At 43.2% G+C, this 27,058-nt stretch overlaps 4 protein-coding genes across 8 annotated transcripts in view; 1 reads left to right on the top strand and 3 right to left on the bottom strand.

Annotated features, from left to right (window-relative positions):
- chd3 (chromodomain helicase DNA binding protein 3) overlaps positions 1-2,289 on the bottom strand; it is a 56,431-nt gene extending 54,142 nt beyond the window's left edge. For 2 of the 4 annotated variants that reach the window (XM_086280960.1, XM_086280966.1), the window contains exon 1: positions 1,323-1,793. In XM_086280960.1, the coding sequence (XP_086137086.1) occupies positions 1,323-1,485 (163 nt within the window). In that variant the 5' untranslated portion in view covers positions 1,486-1,793. Of the gene's footprint in view, positions 1-1,322; positions 1,794-2,067 lie in introns of those variants that run through there. The other 2 variants (XM_086280952.1, XM_086280974.1) reach the window with 2 other exon arrangements.
- A 4,854-nt stretch (positions 2,290-7,143) lies between these two features.
- naa38 (N-alpha-acetyltransferase 38, NatC auxiliary subunit) lies at positions 7,144-9,944 on the top strand. The gene is made up of 3 exons (XM_086281034.1): positions 7,144-7,252; positions 8,374-8,548; positions 9,491-9,944. Exons 1-3 carry the CDS (start codon positions 7,214-7,216, stop codon positions 9,613-9,615), a joined length of 339 nt encoding a protein of 112 aa, XP_086137160.1. The 5' UTR covers positions 7,144-7,213; the 3' UTR covers positions 9,616-9,944.
- Positions 9,945-10,620: 676 nt separating this feature from the next.
- On the bottom strand, positions 10,621-17,463 carry dnajc3b (DnaJ (Hsp40) homolog, subfamily C, member 3b). Its single transcript, XM_086280984.1, has 12 exons — positions 16,986-17,463; positions 15,408-15,518; positions 15,098-15,222; positions 14,917-14,991; positions 14,688-14,831; positions 14,334-14,515; positions 14,126-14,245; positions 13,137-13,242; positions 12,836-12,956; positions 12,465-12,597; positions 12,198-12,346; positions 10,621-11,531 (listed from the first exon to the last, which is right to left on the bottom strand). Exons 1-12 carry the CDS (start codon positions 17,068-17,070, stop codon positions 11,386-11,388), a joined length of 1,497 nt encoding a protein of 498 aa, XP_086137110.1. The 5' UTR covers positions 17,071-17,463; the 3' UTR covers positions 10,621-11,385.
- A 2,033-nt stretch (positions 17,464-19,496) lies between these two features.
- On the bottom strand, positions 19,497-26,497 carry cldn15a (claudin 15a). Of its 2 annotated transcripts, none has more exons than XM_086281015.1 (6): positions 25,371-26,497; positions 22,031-22,265; positions 21,620-21,784; positions 21,271-21,352; positions 21,084-21,191; positions 19,497-20,081 (listed from the first exon to the last, which is right to left on the bottom strand). In XM_086281015.1, the coding sequence occupies exons 2-6, from the start codon at positions 22,245-22,247 to the stop codon at positions 19,988-19,990; spliced, it is 666 nt and encodes a 221-aa protein (XP_086137141.1). In that variant the 5' UTR covers positions 22,248-22,265; positions 25,371-26,497; the 3' UTR covers positions 19,497-19,987. The 2 variants fall into 2 exon arrangements, with proteins under 2 accessions (XP_086137141.1, XP_086137132.1); XM_086281006.1 differs by having other exon boundaries at positions 26,382-26,497.
- Positions 26,498-27,058: the final 561 nt, after the last annotated feature.

Genomic DNA, 27,058 nt, shown 5'->3' with positions numbered 1-27,058 from the left:
GCTCCGAGCTGACTTTTAACTCTGTGCTTCAGTCACATCCAAACCAGAGCTCACAGTACAGCCCACGACGGCAGCTTTCAGCCGTGCATCTGATCTCCACTGTTGCTGTGTGGTTAACCAGCCTCCACTCTCTGCACCCTTCACTTTCACTGCCCCCCCGTGCAAGTTCACTGCCACAGAAACTTCCAGAATGTCATTTAGTCAATCATCGCCTGACGCGATCGATATTTGTATGTTGCTGCTGCTGCGAAAGGGGGGCGGTTAAGAATCAGAATGGGACACAGACACACTAACACCCAGCTCCGAGGCGCCAAACATGCCCGATAATAGACGTTTAATACGGGTAACGACCGAGCAGGTCCTCCGGAGCTGAACGCAGTATGGGTACCTTTTACAAGAAAACGAGCAGCATGCGGGCAGTGCTGTCCTGTCCTGACCTATCACAGAGACAACCAGGCAGTTTGTGCCTCTCGTCGCGATTTCACACACTCGCCCGGCTCTGTGACTGCATCGTCTCCCCAGACTGCTATCAGATTTATACATAGCCTCCGGCCAAGAGGAGAGTCCATGCTAGCGTGTGTGCCAGTCCTTCAGGGCGACCTCATTACCCCCGCAGACCTCTGCTTTTTAAAAACAATTTGCAAGTCCTGCACGTCCAAGAACCCCACCAATAAAAAAAAGCAAGGGACTATTTTTTTTTCTTTTCAACAACTTTTCACGACTGTGAAGTGAGATCGCGACGAAGTGAGGGGGGGGAGGCAAAGCCACAACAGCGGTGCCAAGTTCAGTTTAAACTTTTGCTGGGGATGCTAGACGCAAAGAGGAAGTGGAGTGAGGACAAAGTGCAAAACACAGCAGAAACACATCAGTAGGTTGTGTGTGTGAGTTTGTGGCGTTTTTGTTGCAAACTGGACTTGTGTTTGCACAGCGCGCTCTCGCAGCTGCAAATATGGCACCTACAGCAACGTATAGCTGCCATAACAGGACAGCAGCCTGAGTGCGACTGTCTTTTTTTAAGAGGAAGGAAAAAGTGTTAAAGGAGGCTTTCTTTCTTTCTTTTTTGTTGTTGTTGTTGTCTGCGCGCACTCGAGATCTCGCTGCTTTCTACTGTACCGATGTGGACCTGGATGGGATGTGTTGGAGGAGGGGGGGGGGATTAAAAGAAAGAAGATCTGCGGGTTTCGGACACTTCCATCACGCGCTTTTCTATCTTATATTTGTGCCTCTAAGAAAAGCAGCAAAAAGCGCGCGTGAGTGTGTGTATTTCTTATTTCGTGTGCGCGCTCCCGACCTGTCCGCCAGTTTCCCGTTTTTTACTGTACCTGGCGCGGCTGGTGTTGCAGTTTCCCGAGGCGCCGCCGGCGAGTTTATGTCGCTTGCGTTCTCGTCCAGGTCCCCGTCGTCGTCTTCTTCATCAAAATCTCCTCCCTCGGAATTAACCACCATGCCCTCGTCTTCCTCACAGGACCGGAGAGGAGAGGACATTATATCCCTGTCATTGGATCCGTCCTTGTATTTAAAAAAAAAAAAAAAAAAAAAGAAGGAGGGAGAAAGAAGAAGGAGAAGAAGAAGAAAGGGGGAGAAAAAGCGCGTTCTTGTCCGATTATATGATATTTATTTAATATTCAAATCGGCTCAGGAAAAAGTGGGGGGCGTTTTGGAATATTTTACACCAAGGCAGAGCAACAAAGATGGCCGCCCTCTTATATTTATTTTTTAACAACCCCCCCAATAAGAAAAAAAATCCCCTTACATAAAAAATGGCTGACTATATTATTTCAGAACGCACCCCCCTCCTCCTTTCTCTCTCTCTCTCCTTCTCTCTTTCTCCCTCCGCGCGCCCCCTCCCTCCTCAAAAACGTACACATTGTTACAAGGAGCAAAAAAAAAAAAAGGGGTGTGTGACTGCATGTAAGTTACATTGTTACTTGTTTGTTTCTTTTCTCTCTCTGACCCCCCACCTCCCCTCCTCTCTTTTTTCCCCTCTCTCTCGCTCTCTCTTTCTCTATCCCCCTCACCCTCCCCAGCCCCTCAAGTCCGGATCAGTCACGAATCCGACAGACTTGCCTGGTGTCACTGTCACTTGCCAGATCACACGCAACAACTCTCGCTTTCTGCATTGCAGACCCCGACACAAATCTATCAAATATGGCCACCTTATATTCTCCGGAGCCCCCACCGTTGTGCTTCAAAAAAAAAGAAAAGAAATTATTTTGGAGCAGCAGCAGTAGGGTTGGGCACGCGCTTGTATATATACGTGTGTGTGTGTGAGCGTGTGCGTGTGTATGAGTGCTGGGGAGGGATTGAGAGAGAGAGAGTGAGTGAGAGAGGGGGGTTGGGAAAATCTGCCGCAGCCATGCCCAGACTTACATCAGATTGTATTGCTTAAAAAATTAACTACTTGTGGTGGGGATGGAAACAGGTCGGGGTACGCAAAACCGCGTTTCCACCTCTAGAAAGCACCGCGAGAAACGGCTCCAAGTGCGCACGCCGTCTCTCGCACCGGCGTTTAAAACGGCCACGAGAGATTTTCCGAGCTCTCGCTGTAAAGTCGCGCTCTCGTTACCGCCGAGCTGTGACAACTGGATGGCAGTAAGGCCATGGGAATGCCTAGACCCCGGCCAGCCCTCGGGGCACTTTTGTTTTGACAAAAGGAATTTTGATTTGCTTTTTTTTTTTTTTTTTTTTCCCGCATTCAAGCCTCACATAGAAAATCAGGGTCAGGCAGGAAACTGTGACTTCACTAAAGATTCAAATATATGGTTTAAAAAAAGAATTTACATAATATCTTTTTAAAAGGCGCATTATGTTTTAAAATACATGATTCCTATTTCATTTAAAAGAGATATTGAATAAATAATGAACAAATTACACATTTCTTGCAATCTCTTGTTTCCCAGTGAGCCGATATCTAGTAGCAGTAGACCCTTGGTCCCTTTAATATCTCAGCACCTGTGTTCCAATAAGCTGCTCATGTCTTTACTGTTTAATTCGCTTCAGCAAACTGTAGTCAGCCCTAGAGTGTGTGAACATTTGTTCAGAGTTAGAGGGAAGAGTGTGAAATTTTATTTATAAAGTGCTAAATCACAACAACAGTAGACTCATATAAAGGTAAAGGGTCTTTATCTTTATATGAGGTAAAGGCCCTACAATAATACAGAAAAAACCTCAACAATCACACTACCCCCATGAGTAAGCACTTGGTGAGAGTGGGAAGGAAAAACTCCCTTTTAACAGGAAGAAACCTCTACCATAACCGGGCTCAGGGAGGGGCAGCCATCTGCTGCGACCACTTGGGGGTGAGGGGAGGAAGACAGGACCAAAGACGCACCGTGGAAGGGTTTTATATGTAGTAACATTTGCTTTTTGTATTTTCAGCCTTTATTTTGAAAGGATAGTGCAGAGACAAGGCAGGGCAAGAGTGGAGGAAATGGCCAGGGGGCAGACTCAGACTGTGCAGCTGCAGCAGCCTTTGGCATACGGGTCACCTGCTCAACCAGCCCACAGTTAAAGGGCCACCCGCCCAGTATTGCCTGAGGTTTGAGCTACCTGAGGAGGCCTTGGGGGGTCAGGCCACACCAAAGTCAAAAGGCCTTTTACACTCCATTCAGTTTGCATGCTGAGCACATGCAAATAAAGAAATGCAAGCATTGTGAATCCAGGCTCACTGTTACCTCAGTGAACCACCTTTCCAGTCTTACTGACCACACATTGTGGTTTACACCATAAGCCACATGTACACACATTGACACACACACACAGATATGTCATCCACTGTTAAACAACCTAAGGAAGTTTTATATGAAGATAACTGAAATGTTGCAGTGCAAGCACGCCTAAATCTCCCTGAACCTCACCACGATACAACCTTCTCTAACCCTCCTGTTGTCCCAACAGATCTGTAAGTGAACGCAGGAGGGGGGAAATGTGGAATTATAAAAGTGTCCGAAGCTGAAAGACATCCCGACCACACGGCCGACAACTCAGGCAGCCTAGCCGTTGTGACATCTCATAAAGCCTCCGCGTCTCCAAGTTCAGCGCTCCGTCTATGCTATCTGTCACTCTGTCAGCTGTGGCTCCCACACCAATAACTGGGTATCGTGTAAACAAGCATTTCAGTTACGCCTCGCCTGCTGAGCACGCTCCTCCTCCTCCTCCTCTCTCTGCTGCTGCTGCAACAGGTGCTCGAGCTGCTTCGGCTCAGCTCGCCCCGCGCCCACAAATGAGAGGAGAGGAATTTAATTAGTGTCTGATCCAAAGGCCACATCTGCCAAGAGAGAGACGGCGCAACGCAAGACAACATGGGCAGAGGAGACATGTCTGTGTGTGTCAGTGCAGGGAAAGTGTATCACAGTGTGTGTGTGTGTGTGACTGGAGTCCCCCCATCCACCCACCCACTAAGCCTCTGGCCACTGAGGTGTCTGCGGTTGCCAGATTGAGAGGCTGGTGATGTGGAAGCTGTGTGTGTGTGTAGCTTACATACCCTAACCCACACTACCTATGTGTGTGAGTGAAGTATCTGTACTCATAACCGTGCATGTTTCTCACTATGCTATTGCAAAAGAAAAAAAAGGGTGAAAGCAGCCAGGGCTCTCATGTGCCGTAGGCCCTGACATACTGCGCTACTCTGCTGTGACTACCCGCCTTCCCCCTCCCCGCCCACCCGCCCGCCGCTACCAACACTCCCCGTGTCCGTTTGGCAGGGAGACATGTCGAGGATGAGAGAGAAAAGCCTCCCCTGGGTGCTGCGCTCCAGCTAACCCAGATTTTATGCAGTGTGACACACAGAGGAAGACACCGGCTCCTGAGCTCCATTCAGAGCTGAGCTGTCTGAACTGAGGCGACCCGGGGAGCAGATAATGCTTAAATAAGAGGCGTGCAGCGGGGGCCAATCCAGCAGGCGCTGGTGTGGGATTGAATTAGCAGCAGAAGAAGTGCTGATCAGTTGAGTTTTGGCTCAGCGTATTCCCTGACCAGTGAAACACTTGTACCGGTAATAAAGTGATAAAAAGTAAAGGTGGGACACAGTGCTTTTTGGGGTTTAATTGTGCCAGTTAATGGGCTCCAGTTGTGGCCGTCTACATTGAGAGATGATGATTTATGGGAAAGTTTTATCAGAGACATAAGAGGGAGAGGGTGATGAAAAACTCCTGAACTATCTAACTACATCAAGACTGTAAAGGACATAATCAGCAACATCCACATCCACCAGATAAAGTGTGACACATCGAGGTTTAGGGTTAAGGCTTCTTTGGACAGTAAAAGAAAGTAAATCCTCACAGGTTTACTTTTAACTCATGAGGCATAGGTCATCATCTGTGATTATCATTCTAACCTAAACTATTAAAATGTGCCATTTTAAGTGTCCCAAGAAGCTGGGACGGGCTCCAACTACAACGCTGAATCTGATAAGCAGAAGGAGCTAGATGGATGGGTGTGTGGATAGGATGTGGTTCTCTCCAAAACACAGCACTAGGGTTAGGGATGCCATTGATAATGACTTTAACCTCACATATTAAAAGCTTTTTAATGTGGGTGCTCCTACACTTCTCTGCAGATGGGTCAAAAACACAAAATAGCCTTCTTTTGCATGCTATGCGTGGAGTTTTGAAGGATAAAGAGGATACAAACCTTTAGTTACGACTATGATGCCAGTCATCCCTCTTCTAAGGATTCAAGATACCATCAGCACAGTCAGCAGCAAGGCCAGCACTCACTGCCACTACAAGAAGATCTGTGGATTATGACTTTAGTTCAGATTAAAAACAAACTATGCACACCACCTAGCTGAGGCTCTATTTTCACTCTCATTCATTTCATTCACATAGAGATGCGTCGATATACAGTGAATATATGATGAAATGCTGCTGCACAAGAGTATATCTTCTACAAAATCATGCTTTTTTAAACATGAGTAGTTACATCTGTTCCGGGTCGTTTGCTGAACAGTGTTTGTCTGATCTTATGATATTGTATCTTAACTTGATCTTTCCTTTCTCGGGAATGACTCACATAAATCTTGACTCTAAATTCTTTTTAAAGTCTTTTAAAATATTTCACGGCGATAATAATTAAAAAAAAAAAACGCAGGAAAACGTAGGAACTAAATAGAAAAGAAACTATTAGCCCCTCCTTCAAACTCTACTTTGAGAGAAAAGTGCAAACCAGATATTTATATTCACATGCCAACATTCCAGTTTTACATCATCTGTCTTATCCAGTGTGTAACATTTAATCTATGCGGTCATTTAGATTTAGATTTTTGGCACTTGAGAAAAAGAGGTTTACTATCATAGTGTTTCTTCTTCTCTCACGCAGCTTCTCTGTTCTCTTTTTCCTGTAAGTAATTGGGTTTCATGGTTCTGTTAGATGTTTGGCACCGTGGATCTTTTGCTTATTGGTTCCTCTACAGTGTGTGTTACAGTTCATTTCATTTGCAGTTATGCTGACAGCCTCTGTCTTTACTTTTATTTTGAGTCAAATTAACTTGACTGCTTTTATTTGTTCTGCAGATATTGCGACTTTGTTGTTATTGTGTTGCCATAATAGTGCAGTGAAAATGATATTTTTGCGACAATCATAACCACTGTAATGACTTTAGCAGTTTCCCCCCAGGTTTTAAATGTGGTACTTTAGAAAGGATTTTTAAGTAACACTTGGTAAGTTATACAAGTCATCTTTTCAGTGAAGCTCGTGGGTTAAGCAACGCGTACAAATCAGATAGAAATCTCAGTGATTTTATCAGTGTTTTTAAAGCGATGTGTCAGGAAATGAAGGGAAAATGATCCTGTAGCGGCCACCTGTGGCGACGGTGGGAACATACAGGCGAGCTTTAAAATGCCACACTCCAAATTCTCCAGACTTACCCGACAATAAAACTCTGAACACGTAATAGTTTTCGTTTTTGAAAAGTATGGGTATATGAGTTTTTAAAAGGCTTTAGCAAACAGTGCTAAAACGAGGCTAATGGCGTCTTTGATCAGTGCCAGCTGGTAGTTCCTCTTAAAATTAATAAATTTACAGACTTAAATGTTAACTTATTATTATTAATATTTATCATTTAAATAATGTAAACTTTAAAAAATTCTAGCAGCATCCTAACGGACTTCCCCTTTAAGAAGAAAAAAAAAAACTGGATCGTTTCCGGTTTCGCTGGTCCGTCGATGAAATTGCTCCGTAAGCAAATGCCGGAGGAGAAGAAGAGGTGCAGGTTATGGCCACAATGATTGAGGAAAACGGCCCTTCGACTCACGTATGTGTTTCTCGTTTTAATTTTTCAGTTTGTCTCGGGGTTTTTGGTGCTGTTTAACATGTCAAAACTGAGATTAAAAAATAGTTAAACTGAAAAGTATTTCAACATTGTCATTGCTTCAGTTGTAGCCAATTCGTTAGTCGGTGGCTAACAAATTAGCTTGTACATCTGACCTGGTAACCTGCGTTTATTTAACTGTTTATATGAACGACAGACTAGAGATTCACTATGTGTTGAGTTCTCCTCACCAAAATGCAAAGTTTGGTCATTCTGTCTCAAATCATTATTTTTTCCTCGACCGTCTCAGATTTACCTAAACATTTTATAGTCCAGAGTTTGGATATATATAGTGATTGTTTTAAAATGTTAGCTTCATATATCATTTTTTTTCAATATATATGTTTTAAGTCCCATCCACCTACTTTCAGGCCTTTTTATAGCTCAAAACTATTAAAAATAAAATCCTTACATTTCCACAGGCCTTCCTTTCTGTAATTTGTAAAATGCAGTAGTGACAGTTTCCAAATGGTATATTGATTCATTTCACAGTACTGTAACATAAAACAAGTAGAAAGCTTTTAAACATGAAATTCTTGGTCACAGAAATTAAGAAAATGTCATTTTCATTCAACTTTTATTCTGTGTTTAGCAAACATGACAAGTTGTACCAGGAAAAAAGATATCAGTATGTATTAAGAGATATGAGATTTAACAGGAGTGCATGGAATTTATTTTCTCACATTTTATCTAGCTAATCCTTTTTTTGGTTTATGTGTCCCAAAAAAGATCCCGATTCCCTTTCATGGTACGAAACACCAGTGCAAATTTCACACATTTTTCTTTAATAGTTTTTGAGATATTCACATTCAAACACTGTCGGATTTCAAAATTTGGGGTCAAAAAACATTATGAAAGTGGGTCAATGGAGAAAAATGTATACTAAGAAGTGTTTGATATATGAAGCTAAAATTTCACAGCGGTCATTACATGTGTCTAAACAGGGCTTCTTTCAAAAAATATATAATAATGGATTAATAATGTGCCAAGTAGTCTGTTAAATAATAATTTAGCCCTCAGCTTAGGTTTTATTTTGCTCACTTTCCCTTATTGTCCTCACCCAGGAGCAGTCTGAAGTGTCCTCATCATCTCAGGCACGGCAGAAGCTGGAGGGGCTCCTGAACAAGAACATGAGGATCCGCATGACAGACGGACGGACTCTGGTGGGCCTTTTCCTCTGCACTGACCGGGACTGCAACGTCATCCTCGGCTCAGCTCAGGAATTCCTTAAATCCACAGGTACGCAGAGGCGACCTGAGCACAGCGTCCACTGATGCCTTAGACTCCGTATAAAAAGGCTGTTCTGCTCTTTTTCACACCTCGCACTTTTTATGGTGTTGTATTATCAAAGCATCTTTGAAGTGTCTTTCCAGGAAAGATTTAAACACACAGGTGTGCTATCAAACTGTGACTTTACTCAATGCCAAACCATCTTAAAGGTTATCAATAAAGCTAAAAATAATACTGATCAGAACCAGCAGCTGTGGGAAACTCATACACGATGCTTTTGTCATTCAACATGCTCTGTTGGAGGAGATGTGGTTACTGTGGAGGCCATTCGAGTACAATGAGTTCATTCTCATGTTCAAGAAACCAGTTTGAGATAATCTGAGCTTCATGGCATGATGGTTAGACTGGGGTTATAAAGGGGTGGGCATAGTCAAATACCCCAGTTAGGCTGCAGGTATTTAGACTATGCTATGTTGGTAGCCAGTGGTACATTGCGGGGTAGCTCTTTAAACAAACGTCTGAATGTCACAGTATAAATTGAGACTCATCAGACCAGACAACATCCTGCTTTAATGTTTCTTTTGTTGTTATTGGGCAAAGCCCTGCTGTTCTTTCTGTATGTGCTGTTCATTCAAAGGTGCTCTTCTGCGTACGTTGCTTGTAATGAGTTATTATTGCCTTCCTATCAGCTTGGATATTTTCACTTTTTCAGAAATTTCTCTATGAACCACACAGATGGTTGTGTGGGAAAATTTCAGAAATATTCAGACTAGTAGAGCCCCTTAAATCACCTTTCTTCCTCATTCTGATGTTTACATAACTACATGTCTAAATGCACTGATTTGCTGCCATGTGATTGGCCGACTTGGTATTTACATTAACGTGCAGGTGTGCTTAATAAGGTATCACACAGTAAGTGTAGTCTGACCTGTTGTCTCGTTTTCTTTTCAGACACATTCTCCCAGAGCGAACCCAGAGTCCTGGGCCTGGCCATGATTCCCGGCCACCACGTGGTGTCCATCGAGGTGGAGGCAGACAGCCTGGACGACACACAGGGATTCGGAGCTAACCACTGACGGAGCTCCGTCTGTTTGGACAGCATTCATGTGACTGAGTCCTGCCGAGCCAGACTCTAGGCCGTGGTCGATCCCAGGAGAACGGACGACGTCAGTCTCTCGGACTCTTTGGACGCAGACCTTCTGTGTCGATGTCGTGGATTCAGTCAGTCCCTCGGCGACTGATGAAAGAGTGCGTTTGCGTCAACTGCTGCACAATGCAGCGAGTGCAGAAATGGTGTGGGCGTGCATGAGGTGTGAGTAAACGAGAGCTTACTTGTATGTGTCTCAGTGTCTGCAGTGCCCGTCTTTATTACAGTGTGTTTTAAAATAAATCGCCCTATTTGACACTTTGTGTTGCCGTCCTCGCCTCGCTTTAAAACACAGCAAAACAAAATGAGCAAAAATGCGTTTGTTTCAATATTTTAATACACTTGAGCTTGTCAGCTGACTCAGTTTGGCAACAGGAAAAAAAAAAGCCTCCAACAAAAGAAACCCAGAAACAAAACCGTCCCACTCAGAGTTAAATACAAAGAGAGCCTGTCACATTTTGTTCACACAATCAAGCAGTAGAAGCTGGTTACAGTCAGTGTGTCCTCAAGTTATTAAAGACAAAATAACTTAATTTGTGCTAAAAAATAAAGTCTTTAAAAACATCATCTCGGTTCACCTGTGTGGCCCGTGTGGCTGCAAGAACCTCATTTATAAACTGTATGAAGTTCGTATGTGTCAGTGCGACCCATTGGATAAATATTATCCAAACATGCTGCTCGTGAAGTAGATATGGTGTACCTCGGGAAAAATAAAGCAGCAGCTCAGACACGCCTATTTATAAATGAGGTTCTCGGATAGCCACTGAAGACACACGGGAGTGTGTGGAAGGCTTTTCAAAGGCCTACAGTAACATTTCAGGAGTGAAGTGGCCTTTTCAAACAAAGTAAAAGTGCAAGCTTTCGAAACGTTTCCTTGAAAGGAGGAGGGGAGGAACAGAAATACTCTAAATGTCAATGCAGTCATTTGCGGCTGTTTTTCTAAACTTTTTTTTTCCACTTATTTTGTGCACTTACATCCATAATGTCTGCCCCTGGATATAAATGAACATCTCCAAACCAAAATTCACACAGAATTATTCCAATTAGCTATCAGGAGGCGCTGATTTAAATTTAAAAATATACACGTATACATCACAGAGCACCTACGCTGACTTCAGATCCATAGGATATTGAAATTCTTACACCTACAGGTTTCCTGTAGCGGTGCTCGAGTTTCACCATAAATATAGCTCAACAGCCACAGGTCTAATGATAAATATAAAAATCCTGCTTCTCTAGTGTAGAGACGTCTCGACGTGGTAAAAAATAGAGACTGAAATCAGTAGACCTTTAAAGAATACTGCAAGCAAACGGACAGACGTACAGATTTCCAAGCAAAGAGTCACGGCACTAAAAATAAAAAGGAGGCGCCGAGTAGCGCTTCAAAGAATGGCACAAAGAAAGAATAAGAGCGGACACTGCTTCCAGCCGTCACACATTTCCGGAGCTCGTCTGTAGACTTCATTTTCTTCAAGCACAACGTAATTTATGAGTAACCACAGGTAGGTCCTTTGATTTTGTGGTAAAAAGTCCAAAATAACAAAAAAAAAGTTTGCAAAAACCTGCGTCCAGGCTGACGCAGAGCTTTTGAGGAAGACTCGTCCTCCAAAATCCCCCGAAGGTTTTTTCCAAAGTATCCAATCCACCTAAAACGACACTACCCCCCTTCCCCGCCCGTGTGTTCGTCAAGTCCTGCTCTCTAGTTGTACTGGAACTTGAAGTGGAAGCTGCCGCCAGATTCAAAGGGGTTGAAGTGAAAAGGCCAGCCCTGCTGACCTCCGCCGCCTCCTTGCTGGCTTTCTGGGTCCAGCGGATCCTCGCCCGCATCAAACTTCTGTCTCATTTCTAGGAAAAAAAAAAAAGTAATAGAGAACAGGATCGTTAACATTTTAGTAAACGATCAACATCAACTAGTTTGGACTTGGTTTGACAAACATCCATTTTCTTCTGCTTTTACAATTCTATTCAATTTTTTACAGGACCTGTGATGATGGTGAACTTGAACTTAGGTGCCACTGTGCTGCCCCCTACTGTCACAATACCAAAATGACATCAGTCTATTCATCAGACAAAACCTGACAGTCAGTAAATGTTTGTTCTTTGACTGCAGAGCTGCAGTTTTAACGTCTGCTGAGCAACATTTTTTGGTCTGTTTTGTGAAAAGAAGAACGAAGCCGCTCGTTTCTTTCACATGAATGTTCTCATAGCTCAGCTTAACTTCATTTCTGAGAAAGCCAAACTTTCTAAATGAGCCCAACTAATTTTAATGCTTGTGTTCTGGACTGTAATACATGCTGCTCACCATGCATTGCTATTGGAGTTTTCGGAGACTTTTCAAGTCTATAAGTGGAAGAAAATGAATAGATGGATGTTTATGGAGACTGTTGGAATTTGTGACTTTCCCTCTGGGATGAGTAAAGTATGTCTAAAATCCTGGAAATTCTTTAAAATCAGATATTGGTGGTGTGGAAATGTGGCTGTAAAGACTAAATAACAAGGCTGGCTGCTGACCTGGATCAGTAAGGACCTCTTTGGCCGATGCGATGTCGATAAACTTCTTTTCTGCTTCTTTCTTCTCGGCCTCAGACTGGAAGTTGTCGGGGTGCCACTGCTGTGCCAGCTTCCTGTACGCCTTGGTGATCTCCTGCTTGTTGGCACTCCTGAGGAAGTTTCTGAGCGTTAGCGGGCCCTCTTATAATATTGACGGGCGTTGACTTTGGCATCAGAAAAATAAAGTAAACGTGTAGTGTTTATGTTGAAGCTGGCTGGACTGGTTACCTGCTGACACCGAGGATTTTATAGTAGTCCCTCTTACGAGACTGCTTGAGCAGCCTCTGGGCTCGGTCCAGCCCCTCTTTGATATCGTTGCTGTCGCCATCGAACTCTCTCGCCTCCTGGTAGTCCTCCACAGCTGCATGACACACAAGGGATTTACAGATTACTCCTATATATTATTTGTACCACATATCTGAGGCTAATTATGTAATATTGTTTTACTTTAATCATCAATTATCAATAAAAATCTTCTGATACTGCGTGTGCAGTTCTGAGATGGAAGCTGTGTCTATGGTTACGATAGGCTCATGACATCATAACAGGACATAAGCATGGGATGAGTTGAGTTGCATTCATTGAGAAGACTGTGTCACCTTTCTCGTAGTCCTGGTTGAGGATATAGGCCTCTGCTCTGTCTCTGAGGACGTTGGCGTTGCGGGGGTCTCTCTGGTGGGCCTCCGAACACACGTCTATCGCCTCGGTCGCTGATTTAATCTGGAAATGATATGAAGCAAAAGGTGAATGATTACAAACTAAGACTGAACTCTATTGAGAACTAGGACAGTGCGTTTGCAAGGAAATGATGATTTATTTAGAGGTTCCACATCTTCTGGGGGATGTGAGAGGAGAAAAATGAGCATCGCTTCGTGAGAAAAGCTGCCGTCACTCTCCCACCTTCACAAGACAGAAGCAGATCCTCTCTTTGGCCAGGTTGGTGTAGTACGGGACATTAGGCTCCGTCTGCATTACTGATTCATACTTTTCTATGGCTTCTTGATGCCTAATGGGGAGAGAGAAACACAGTTAAAGGTCAAAGCACTTAACATGCTGTGGCACTGAAGCAGTTCACAGTTTACAAGCTGCAAATGTACAGACGAGTTAGTTATTATCCCACCTATGAAAATAAAATAAGTGCCGTTAAAGAGAGCCAGGACTTTCAAACACAGCATTTCCAAACATGCTTGTTTTATTTTGGATGCTTACATTATTTTACTTTGGGCACAGAAACACAAATATGTCATAAAAACTACCTGCATCGACATTATTAGCCCCCCTGCTGCTAATACTCGGTTTTGTGTTCTCTTTGCTGGTTAACAGCCTGCAACTGTTTCTTCTAGTTCTCAATAAGGCTCTCACGCGTGTCCTGAGGAATCACAACTCACTTTTCTTTGATGAATCTCCAGCATCGGCCATTCTTTTTCTCAAGTCTAAACTGTCTTCTTTTGTCTTTGACCAGCTGTCTTCTCATTGACAGCTCAAACTCTTGCTGAAGTTTTTTGCTGTGTGCAAGTTGGACGATAACCCTCAGTTTTAACTTTAACTTACAAGCTGAGCATTACAAGTTACAGCAAATCATTGCACAGCAGTGGTTTGTGGTTTTTTTTAGGGGGCTAATAACACTGACTCTGGTATTTTTTCTTCTTTTATGAAATTATTCTGTTACTGTGTGAAAATATTTATAATTTATGCTTTCTAAAGAAAATGCTGTGTTGAAAATCCCTTGCTCTGTTAAAAGCAAAGGGAAAATTTTCATAGCTGTGCTAATAATTCTGCCCTCATTTGTATATGTTCCACTTTCAGAGGCTGAGACTATAGCTGCCCTCTGAAACTCTCATTTGCATGCAGGTGGAAGCGAAGTGCCTCAGCCCAACAGAAATACCCACCTGCCCTCCTCAATCAGCTCTTCGGCCGAGTCCAGCTGCTTGCTGAGCTTCTTCACCTGCTTGTAGTGGCTGAAGCACTCCTTGTCGTCCTGGTCGAGTTTCAGACACTCTCTGACGTTGCTGCGTGTGAATAGATGGAAAAAGTGAGACTTCATTTGCGTGGCTGAGCAAGCCAGACCTATTTGTTTATTCCAGGAACGACGCTCACTTGAGTGACTCGTGGTGGTCGCCGAGGCTGTAGTGCAGCTTGCCGAGCTTCAGAAAGGCGGCGCGGTTGTCGTTGCGAAGCCGCGTCGTCGGCGTGAGATCCTGGATGGCTTTCTGTGGATCTCCCATCCGGATGTAGCACTCTGCGCGGAGCTCCCGAGACTCCGGATCCCAAGGAGAGATCTAGAGGAAGACGGAAACTTTTTATAAATGAGCAATCAGCTCAAAGATCATAGTGATTCCTTTAATAACTAAAATGCTGAGGCATTAAAATCAGATTTGAAATCACACTTTGAAGCAGCTGGTATTGGTAAGATTGTAAATGAAAAATAAAATTAACCAACAAGACCCCTACCTCTATAACTCTCTCCAGCACAGTGATCGTTGTGCTGTAGTCCCCTTGGTGGTACGCGGCCTGGGCCTCCTCCTGCAGCTCCTCCAGCTCGTTCGCCTTCATCAGCTGGTTCTGAGCTTCCTCGTTGTCTGAGGACCGCTGCAGCTGGAACAGCAGGTACATATTATTGTGACAAACATACGTGGGAGAGTGATTTAGGACTGCAAAAGCAGCACGTTATAAAACCTACCACTGCCTCAAAGTCCTCCCGTGCCTCCTGCGTGCTGCCCTGCTTCAACAGGATGTTCCCTCTCTGCAAGCGGGCCTGAAAAATACAAACAGATGAAAAGATAGGATGACGAAGACTCTGAAGAGGGCAGAAGAAATGGAATATGATAGAAGACATTAAGAAAGGCTAGCGAGTGACCTACAGCCAAGAAATCGGGCTTGAGTTGGATAGCCTTGGTCAGATCTGGCAGGGCAGATTTGGACTTTCCCATGGCCAGAAACACTGCAGCTCGCTTGTAGAAGGTCAGGTAATTCTTAGAGTCACCCTCTGGAAAATGCATCATCACAATTTATTCATTTTTATTTTAACAAAAGCAACAAACACAAGCTTTGAACCTCTAAACTCTTTTACCGCACAATAACACACCTTTCTCGACTGTACAGACAAGCACCGACTGTGTAGACTGAAAATGTCAGCCAGTGGCAAGAACGTGTCTGTGTGTGTAACCTTACCCACAGCAGAGTGGTAGTGGGACAGGGCTTCAGCCAGCTGACCAGCTGCCAAAAGTTTGCGGCCCATCTCCAAGTGGTGCTCAATCTCAGCCTGAGTTTCCCCAAAGACGCCTGTAACATAAAACTGGGTGTGAGCCTCGCTGGAAACACTGAAGAGGGACAACTTTATAGAAGGAAACCACAGTGTAGCCCAGTGTTCTTTGTGTGTTTGTCTTTTGTTCACAGGGATAGCTCAGTAGATAGAGTGGTTGCCCCATGATCGGAAGGTCGGGGGTTCGATTCCCCTTAACAGCTACCCTGAGGTACCCCTGAGCAAGGTACCGTCCCTACACACTGCTCCCCGGGCGCCCAATGGCTGCCCACTGCTTCACTGAGTGAATGGGTTAAATGCAGAGAGCAATTTCCCCACGGGGCTCAATAAAGTACAATAATGTAATAATAATGTACACACTTGCACCTCTCTTCTGATGACAGAGGCTGCACAAGCTCAGAAAAAGATTCAAAACGCACAATCGAGCTACGGCATCCGACCAACAACCTAACTTGTCTCCGAACTGCTCAGCCTGACCTTTCCCTCTGATGTACTCATTTCCACTCTTTTCCATCCTCCCATGAAACTCTTAACATCTTCACCTCAGTCTCCTGTCTTTATACCAGAGCGATCATCTCAGCAGGTCTCCCTACTATCTTCTAAACCATCTCTTTCACCGCTTTCCTTTTTCACTCATCTTCACCCACTCCCTCTCCCTTATTCACCTCTTATGCACTTTTATGCTAAATATTGCACAAGTCACATTATCAAAATATATTTTAACTACCTAAAGTGAAAGTACTCATTACACAGAATGGCACTTTTCAGAATCATACACATTATATTAGTGGATCATTGCAGTTGAGGACTGTTTTACATCCTTCTACATTGCTTATAGGCATTGATCTATAATAATGCAGTTAATCTTCAAATGAATAAGCGACTAAAGTCTTAAAATCTCCATCTGCATCCAAAATATAGTGGAATAGAAGCAGAAGGTAGAGAAATACTTAAATACAGTACAATTACTGTGTATTAAACCTCACCTTTAGTAGTAAAGTACGCAGTTAAGTGTAGAGCTGAAAGTAATTTAGCGCTGGCGCGGAACGAGGGAGGGGAGAAACTAAAGAAAACCGATGTAATGAAAAGTGAAAGTGGAGTATTACTGCAAGACGAAACCTTATACAATCAGTGTTTTTAAAATAACATATAAATGTAACTGAACTATAAATATTACTAAGGGCAGAGGCCTGACACAGGTAAAAGCAGGTGGTGCTGGGACTGTAAGTCCTCACTACGCCCCTGGTTGTAAGGATGCTGCCCTTGGAAACATCTTTTAAAGCCTTCATGTTTAACTTTTACAGATTAATAGCCGGTATCTTTAAATCAGAGCAACGATATAGTAATTACTTTTTTGTATTAGTATTTTAAGAGCAGTTTCGGGGTCAGTAATTAAGCCGGCTTGATGAATTTTTAGCACTAAAGACGACAAACAAGTGAGTAAGCAGGCTGTTTTTTGTTTTCTTTTAACGTGAAGTGGGTCTTACCGTCCAGCTGGATGTCCAGGATGACACACAGCAGTGACAGGGAGCACAGGACCCCGCTGAGTCCGGCCCGCCGACACGGCTCCATCTCTTCCCGGATTCACGCTTTAACACCGGAACCAGCCAACTTCACAGCTCTGCGTCCGCTTCGACTGAAAGCGCCTGTCTGTTTCATTGAAATCTGCCTGTTATTTATTACACCCTCATGGGTCTCCCCTCTCTACAGAACAGCTACGACGGTGTATTTACGGTCCCAATCGGACAGTATTCCGTGTAGAAATGAGTCGTATCGCTGAAAGGTTCCTCCCCTCACAAAAGAACTAGCAGCTTAAATTCACTACCCCGCCTGAATTAATTATTTTCTAGACTCGTTTTAAAGTTAAAACGACTAGTCTGTTGCTGAAGCCGAACAGCTGACCGTCCTTACACTTTGTAAACGAAACCTTGCCCCTCTGCCAGAGCCGTCCCCGCCCTATCTGCTCTACTTTTCCATGGTTGGTCCGCGAGGTGCACATCCGTGTTCGCCCGGAAACGTGGGCTGCTCTCATTGGATAAGCTATTTTAACAGTGACGCTCCCACCATGTCCCTGCATGGGCCCGGCAGCCTGCACACTGCGGCCAAACGTCACCACGGGGTATGTAATTGACAGTGGTAACGCATGACGACGTGTTATGCAACGTAAAACAACCTGCTGAACAGGCCCAGTCTGTGTTTTTACCTCAAAGAATGCGAAATGCAAAGAATGCGAAAACCGTAATCATCCTGTCCTAATAATAATAATAATAATAATAATAATAATAATCGATCATGATAAATCATCATTTCTTTTAGTTCTCTGCAGGTCTATAAAGTTTTGTCATTTAATAACTTAATTTAAAATAATCCTGAATCTTCATTTTTGAAGTGATTTACACTCACTGGCTCACTCACTTCATAGTTATACCGTGTGGTACAAGGTCGGACATCTTTTTGCCTTTTAAGAGTAAGATCGACCTTAATTCATCATAGTACGGATTGAACAAGGCGCAGGAAGCATTCCTAAGAGATTTTGCTTCATACTGACATCACGCATGATGTGCATCTTCTGTTCCATCCCAAAGGTGCTCTATTAGTTTGAGATGGGGTGACTGTGGAGGCCATTTCAGTAAAGTGAACTCATTGTCATGTTTAAGATGATTTGAGCTGTGTGACATGACACGCTATTGTTGTCAGCAACAATAATCAGGTAGCCTGTGCCATACAAATGAAGCTCAGGTGTCTAAATGGCCTAAAGCATGCCAAGAAAATATCACACACCATTACATCACCAGCAGCAGGACAAACGCTGATACAAAGCAGGATGGGTCAATGCTTTCCTCTTGTGTACTCCTAATCCCTACCACTGTAGCAGTTGAAGCAAATTGAGACTCATCAGTACAATCATCTGTTGTCAAGTTTTGTTGTCCATGCGTAGCCTCAACATCATGTTAGCTGACATGAGTGTCACCCATTGAGGTCCTCTGCTGCTGCAGCCCATCTGCTTCAGTGCTCGATATGTTGGGCATTCAGAGACTTGGTTGTAACGAGTGGTTATTTGAGTAACTGTTGCCTTCCTATCATCTGAAAACAGTCTGGACATTCTAATCTGACCTTTGACATCAGCAAGACATTTTCTTGCGTCTGGATATTTTCTCTTTTTCAGACTGTTTCACTGTAAACCCTACAAAGGGTTGTGATCTGTCGCAGTAGATCAGCATTTTTCAGCCCGTCTGGCACTCAAAGTCACTTAAATCAAATTTTTTCCCCATTCTGACACTGAGGTTAAGCTTCAGCAGATAATTGCACTATCGAGCATTTTAACAGTCGTAATAAGAAGCTGGGCAGCCATGTTTCACCAAAACAGCTTGAGTTCACCTTGAACCGGTGGACACACACACACCAACTCACATAAGATGTGTTCTCCTCTTGTGTTTTGTTAACAAACTGAACAAGAAGTTGCTGAGCTGAGACCTGGTGCTAAAGGCACACAAGTCACAGGATTTTCAATCATTCGGTGGTTGATGTGTCCTCTAAACGGAGTCACTGTCATCCTGGTTAAGACCGCTTCCACCTGCATACATTTACCACGGGTTAAGGTGACCACCCAGTGACTCTTCCCTATCTTCTTTATTATTATTAAATAAGTTGTACAAAATACAGTCTTTATTTGACACATAAAGACATTTGAATTTGCTGCTTTTAGCACCAAATTTAAATAGTAAAAATGTGGAATTTGATGAAAATATAACATTTGCAATCAGTCTTTACTCTGAACACAGACACCGAACAGGTTGTTGATGATTTCCCACAATATTTTACCCAAATCATGTCCTGATGACCTGTAATCATGCGCCTGGCTGATGGTTTTTTAATTTTAATTTAATTTTTTATTTAAAAAAGGAAGAATACAGCCACCACTGTTTTTGTCTGTGGTAAGCAAAACTGGAATGTTCAATGTAAAACATTTAAATTTGTACATTTGCTTACCCCCCCCCCCCCAAAAAAAACAACAACAACAACAACAAAACCCCAAAAACAAACAAACAGGCAAAATACAATCAAAACAAAGACAACCTGCCCTCCAGCGCCTCAGGTGTCGCCTACAAAACTGTACAAAACAACATATCCCAACAATCATCACACTTTTGACCTTCCCCTTACAAATGTGATTGAATTCATTGGAAAATAAGTGACAATATCAGAGAAATATAAATATTAATCATTGAGAGCGCACAGTGAGTTTGTGCAGTGACGCTGATGTTTTGTCAAGCTTTTTGCAATCATTTTATCCATGTTATTTCTACAGAACATGCATTTTGAAACTGCGGTTATTTGTATATAACATATACAGCTGAAATACTCCCAACAGTGAACATCTGATGCACTGCAAGTGTTTCCACAGTGATGAAATGGCACAATGTGTTAGTTAGACCAGCCAAAAGTGAAGGGATGAATAAGTCCACAAAGCTCAGTTTCCAAATCCTGCTCAGACGTAAGCGTTTCTCCCGTAAGTACTGGCGGCCAGGCTTCTGGTTGGTGCTGGTCCAGAATACACAGTTCCCCTTGCATGAGGTAGAGGGCTGCAGAGAAAGAAAACGTCAGGATCAGATGGTGGAAATACAAATCACCCCAAGCATGCTGCACATCATATACTCAGAGTCTCAGCAAGGAAATTAAAAGTTTTAGAATAGTGTTAGAATAAGTTATCCTTATAGTGGCAGTGCACCTATCAGAAGTGAATATAAACAGGCTATGGTCAGTGTAAAGTGAGTAAAATTCTTGTGAATAATCTAGTTACTACTTTTTTTGACCACTGGGGGGAGCCAACTTTCTAATCAGGGACATGAGCACTTGCCACTAGGCAGCCATCTTGGTAACGTGTTTGCATTGTTTCTTTTTAAAGCACAGTTTAGATCTACTTTAATTCTAATGATTACCTGGATAGAAATCTAAATCACTAATCTGATTTAAAAAGTTTACAATTTTACCGACTTTCTAATAAAATAAGGTTTTAATAAATACGTGTGTGGGTTTTTGTTTCTGTTTCTGCCAAAGATTTTCATTCTTTTTCAAATCTTTGATTGCTACGTCTCCGTTATTCACTTTGAGCAGTCTGAGACCTGCTCAGGAGCTTCCATCTCCAAACAGAGATCTCTCCACAGAGAAATTTAAAATCTTTTCTATGCTGTGTTTTATGATGTCCCTGTAATGAAGGTGGGTCAAAAAATTTTCATACAATTTTTATTTGTTCTTTTGCCCATGTTTACCATTGAGACAGGTAATTACCAAATAAACTATAAACCTACTATAAGCCCCTTAAACCTGCCACTTAGCACAGTCGAGACAAAGACACCTGGATGGGTGGGAACTATCGACACTTTGAGATAAGTTCATGTTGCCACAGTGAGTCGCTAGAGAGCCACGGCATCCGTCTCCCTTTGTATCAAATTAATAACAGAACATTCAGCACATTCGTGTTTTCTTTAATTTAACCAGAACATTTTTCATGGCGGGGCCAGACTGCACCTGTAGACTCTGAGAATTACCTCCAGCTCTGTACATCAAAAAGAGATCAAACTCACTATTTTTCCTCTGTGCCCAATTTGCAGGAGCAGGTGAGAACGGCTCCTCCAGCGATGGCGAGCACAGCAGAGCACCAGCCGATGTAAAGCCCTTCTCCTATCTCATACCTGTGACACATAGCAAAATTATGGGCTGCTGGCACTGCACTTTAGGCCTGTTTATCTCACACCACTAACAGCAACTTACTTTGTGCCAGGGTAGTAGGGATCAAAGAAATTCTGAGTGATATTGAAAGCATACCAGGACACTGCAACCATAGTGCACAAACCTTTTGATAGAAAAAAACAGACAACAACAACAGGGAGTCTTTAGTGAGCAATAAAACAGTGACGGGTCAGAGTTTAACTCTGATCCAAAGTATTGAAGTAAACAAAAATAGGTAGGACTGATCTAAAAAGGCGGTAGGGCATTATCATGATTCATCAGCATGCTGGGGAGGTTTCTTTATCTTCTTTAAGGGGTAGTGTAATAGGAGGTCAATATTGTTATCTGAATAGCCAGGAAGAACAGACTGTATTTTCTATGCTTTTGTTACCTTGAAGCATAAAAAGTACTCCAGCAGTGCCTGCGATCCTCCCTTTGAGAACATAGTTTTCTCCTCCTGCTTTAGAGCATTGTATCCCGATCAGCGAGCCCAGCAGTCCAAATGTGCCAAACACTATCGAGGCAATCATCAAGGCACGAGACGCTTGGATGTAACCTGGAAACAGTGCATAGATACACAAAACCACATAATTCTAGCAGATTTTTCAAAGATGGATTGATGTTTTAATGTGTACCCACAGTACAACAAAAGATAGGACATCTAAGCTCTTCAAGTTGTCCTTTTAATACATTTCTTATGACAGAAACCCTCCTCCAGACAAAGCAACATAAACATTTGATGGCATCCAACTTTCCCGAACCTCATGATATTATTAAGAAGTCAATTTTTTTGTCAGCATACCATTCAAAGCGAGCATCGAAGGGAAGTCCCTGCAGTTACTGACCCCGGTTGAATCTGTCGCGCAGGACATCCACAGGTTTTCATAGATTGTAGAGGTGGTGATGACATTTCCGTCAACAGTGGAGGTCCTCCAGTAACGGTTTGGAATCGCAACCCCCACCATTATCCATCCGATGAACCCCAAAATCACAGCCACCACTTCCACGATTGGATCCATGACTTCTCCTCGGCCCAACTGTCAGTGACGACAGACTGAAGTTTTTGAATTTAATAAAAGTTGTTTTTTTATGAAGATAAAAACATCGGATTTGGGTGAATGTGTGTGTGTGATGTGTGTCCGCTCCGCCACTGAGAGATGTGTCCAGTTCAACAGATAAGTATAATCAGTTATATGACTCACTTGCAGTCTCTCCTCCCCCTACACTCTCTCTCTCTCACACGCACACACGTGTACTCTATCCTCTTTTTTTTTTTTTTTTTTTTTTGCATTTTACACCCCTGAAACTGAACAGGTGTTTATCGACTCACTTTCAGGGTCCAATGGTCATCTGCTACTCTTAATGACGCCGTGACTCTGTATGCATTTCTGGTTATGTTTATGAAAAATACTCAAACATATAAAATTCTCCCATCTCTCATAATAAATGATTACACTATTTGTCATTTAATAACTTTTAAAGGATATCATTGCTTAAAAAAAACAACTAGTTTTTTTGTAATCACTATTCACTATAACACTTCAAAACTCATATCGAAACATATACGAATATATTTCTCTAAATTATGCTCCACCGCATAGGTTTTATTGTTTCGGTTTGCATATCTCAAGGCCAGAAGACTCGAGTTAACAATTTCTTTGTCACACCCTGTGCTTGGGAACCATCAATATTTAACAGGTTCAATTTAATGTCACAAACACCAACCAGAGACCAAGGTCAAACGCTGCCCAGTTCATCCCGTAGTTTCTCAGTTTGTTTCATGCCATTAATAATCCTCCTGATAGCTTTTAGGTCAGCGTTGACAAATCCAGGGCACTCTGAGTTTACCTCACTGATAATTTGAAGATAAATCTTAACCTGCATTTCACACCAAGTCGGTAGAGGTGGGGAGATTTATAAACCAGCGAATGTGTTTGTTTAAAGGTCAGCCTCCAGGAATAGCCCCATTCACCAACAATAAGCCAGACTCTAGCTGCTGGTGAGCCGAGTGTTTGGAAGGGAAAGTTCGACTTGTGGAAATGAAAAAGACACAAAGGTTGTTAATTGTAACAAAAATTCAAATGTTTTGCATTTATTTTACGAAATGACAAAGAAACTAATAACTAAAAACTCACAAAATGCTTAAATAAACCGATTAAATATAATGAGCACATTTTCAGTGATATAATCAAAGAGGGTTATGCTCTTTATGTTTCATCAGATAGGTTATTAAACTGCTCAAATGGCATGTAACAACTGAAGGTAAGTAACATAGTTTGGCAACATTACTGAGTGAACTGGGAGACCATGAAACATTTTGTGCTGATAAAAGAAACTACAAATGTTCAAAGGCTCCTTTTGAAAATGACTTCTTATTATCATTACTGTTTCAAATTGATTGTGTTTTGTTAGTCACCACAACTGCAACTGTAATTCGTGTTCTTTGCAAATGTGAACAAGCTGAAGAACATGGTTAACACGGCTGCCTGATAAACATTAGCATACTAGCATCGTCATTGTGGTCATTGCGCGCACTTAGCTAAAAGTGCTACTAGCAAAAGTCAACACTTTAACTTAACATTTTTCTGTTTTCATGAAACAAATTTCCATCAGACCTGAAATATTTCAGCCCACTTTTCCAACAAGTGTTGCTCAACTGCCATAAAATTTATATATTTTTCTTTTTTTAATGGAACCATTAAGCAGGAATTTGATTACTGGTTTTAGCAACAGTACTGCCAAATGTAAGGTCGTCATAATGATGCATTACTTTGGAACAACTTAGCTCTAACAGTCTTATGAAGAAACTGTTACTGTTTTTTTTAACACCATTTACACTTTAATGATTTACCCATCACACACTTTCCAGAGTCTCCAGCTATTTGTGAAAAATGTTCTGGGTTGTTTTTGGTGATGAGGCTGCTGCTAGCAGGTGTCAAATCACTCTTCCTGCTCATGATCAAAATTCCTTTGCTGGTTTTAGACCAATCTCTAAACTCCCTTTTTGGTCTATGGTGGTGGATAAAATTGTCCTTCAGCTCTAGACTTTTCTGGAAATAAATGGCGTCACTGAAACATTTCAGTCAGGTTTCAAAATAACATCACAGCACAGAAACTGTACTTTTAAACATTTTTGATTATCTTTTATTAATTGCAGACTCAGGTAATCCTGCCTTTTTAGTGCTTTTAGACCTGAGTGTTTGATAGAGTGGATCATGGTGTCCTAGTCTTTATGGAGAGCTGTGAGCACTAAAAGGAACTCGCCTTGAATTGTTTTTACGTCATGTTCAGCGGCTTACATGGGGCATCCCTCAAGGATCTATCCTTGGCCCGGCACTCTTTTCACTTTCATGTTATGGTGATGTTTACTTTATCTTAAAAAGAATACTATATATATATATATATTAGGGGTGCAACGATACTCGTATCGATATTGAACCGTTCGATACAGTGCTTTCGGTTCGGTACGCATATGTATCGAACAATACAACATTTGTAATTTATTTTATCAACTTTCCTTCTGACGATGCTGTCTGTGTTGAGCGCTCAGTAAATCTGCGTTCGACTACTCAGCCTAGGCTGCACTGTCGAGCGCAGATCCACTGAGCGCTCAACACAGACAGCATAGTCAGGAGGAAGAGCGCAGGGCAAGCTAGCGAGACAGAAGTTAAGCTCTCCTTGCAACATGGCAAATTGAACCTTCCCCACCCTCATTCAGATCTGGCGTTTGGAATTATTTTGGTTTTCATGTGACGTATGACCCTGAAGGTAAGCGCGTCATGGACTAAAGTAAAACAGTATGTTGGATGTGCCACGCAATGCTCAATTACATGGGTGGGAACTCGTGTGTTAGCGAGCAGTTAGCTCGTTAACGTGTTAGCCGTCTAGCCCCACGCAGGGGTAGCTCGATAACGGAGCACTAGTGGGAACACAACGAATATGACTGCACATTTACGCCGACATCATCCTAGTGCAAAGACAAGTGGAAGCAGACAAAAACAACAAGCATGCATGTTACAAACTTTACCCGAGTCATTTAGACAGCCGTTAGCACATGATTCTCCTTATGGGGACCTGATATGTTTAATATTGTGGCGAGCTCAGACAACGAGGAGACGGAGGTGTCGTTTGGTCTTGCTTACCGTGAGCTAGCCAGGGAGCACAGCCGTTTATTGACATCTGCAGAAGAACACTGCCACTAGCTAACTGCTCAGCGCGGCAACCGCACAGCAACAACAACACACAGAGCGCCCTCTGACCCCGGAAGGACACACCGTCGCAGCGAGAAGGCGTCACCCGTCACTATGGCAACATAAACAAAACATAACTGTACAAACAGAACCCTGAACAGCCCTGACCCGCTACATAGCCCCCGCCTAAGGGGTCAGTCGTCCCCGACGACCCCATTGCCCCACACAAAGTCCTGCAAATGTCCAGGTGCCTTCTTTTGGCGCACCGGCCGGTCACGACCGGCGGGGGAAAAGTCACTCGGGTCAGAACATGGGGTGCCACCATCATCCCACTTCTGACACTAATGTGGCGAGCTCAGACAACGAGGAGACGGAGGTGTCGTTTGGTCTTGCTTCCCGTGAGCTAGCCAGGGAGCACAGCCGTTTATTGACATCTGCAGAAGAACACTGCCGCTAGCTAACTGCTCAGCGCGGCAACCGCACAGCCACAACAACAACACACAGGGCGCCCTCTGACCCCGGAAGGACACACCGTCGCAGCGAGAGGGCGTCACCCGTCACTATGGCAACATAAACAAAACATAACTGTACAAACAGAACCCCGAACAGCCCTGACCCGCTACAATATGCTGCTGAGAATATAGCCCAGAAGAAGCGTATAGTATAGCTTTTATTTTGGAAAGAGCCATTTCTCTGTAATAAACTCTCTTTTCCAAAGATGAGTGACTCCTCAATCAGATACAGGTGTTACCGCGCCAGATCCGCGGCCCCGAACCGTAGTAAGGAAACCTCTGGCAGTTACTTGAAGGTTCCGTAACTGACTCGTAGCCGGCAACAGCTTACTATACAGGTCAACTCCGCTAGCAAAAAGATCGAAGGAGGCGTAGGAAACTGCTTCACCGAACTTTATTTCTTCTCTAAGGCACGAACACAGCGTACAGTGGGCTGAAACAGTTTACTCACAGCGAGCATCGCCGACACAACTCTGGCTGTCGAGGGAGTTATTATATTCCTTTTATTTATTTTCTTTCCGTCTCTTCTGTAGCTAACCGTTACTTTTTCCCCTTCTCCGCTCTCTCTCTTCACACACACACACACCAGGCAGTCCCGCTACACACATCCCGAATACATTTCCCATCAGGCTTCATCCTTAAAGGGCCATGCCTGTAACACAGGGCTTGCAAAATCGGGCTAGCGATTTTTCCAGTCGGGCTACCAAAATCTATCTCTGCCCTGCCCGTCGGGCTATTGTAGGAAGGAAAAATATATGTCAATGCTTTTGCATTCTTTCGGAAATGTAGCTGGGTAATTATGTCATTGGCATCGGTGAGCCACTGTCAATATGTGACATATTGAAATCGCGTTTGAATTTGCGCTTGTTTTTTGCTTTCACTTTGCAAATATCCAGGTGCCTTCTTTTGGCGCACCGCCGGTCACGACAGGCGGAGGAAAAGTCACTCGGGTCAGAACATGGGGTGCCACCATCATCCCACTTCTGACACCAATGTGGCGAGCTCAGACAAGGAGGAGACGGAGGTGTTGTTTGGTCTTGCTTCCCGTGAGCTAGCCAGGGAGCACAGCCGTTTATTGACATCTGCAGAAGAACACTGCCGCTAGCTAACTGCTCAGCGCGGCAACCG

This window comes from Aulonocara sp. 'chitande type north' Nkhata Bay, linkage group LG3 (assembly GCF_057382095.1).
Source record: "Aulonocara sp. 'chitande type north' Nkhata Bay isolate Kocher_YH1m ecotype deep benthic linkage group LG3, A_spYH_male_GT1.1, whole genome shotgun sequence".
NCBI lineage: Eukaryota > Metazoa > Chordata > Actinopteri > Cichliformes > Cichlidae > Aulonocara > Aulonocara sp. 'chitande type north' Nkhata Bay.
The sequence above is the reverse complement of the archived record's forward strand: the minus strand, read 5'-3'. Positions and strand labels throughout refer to the sequence as shown.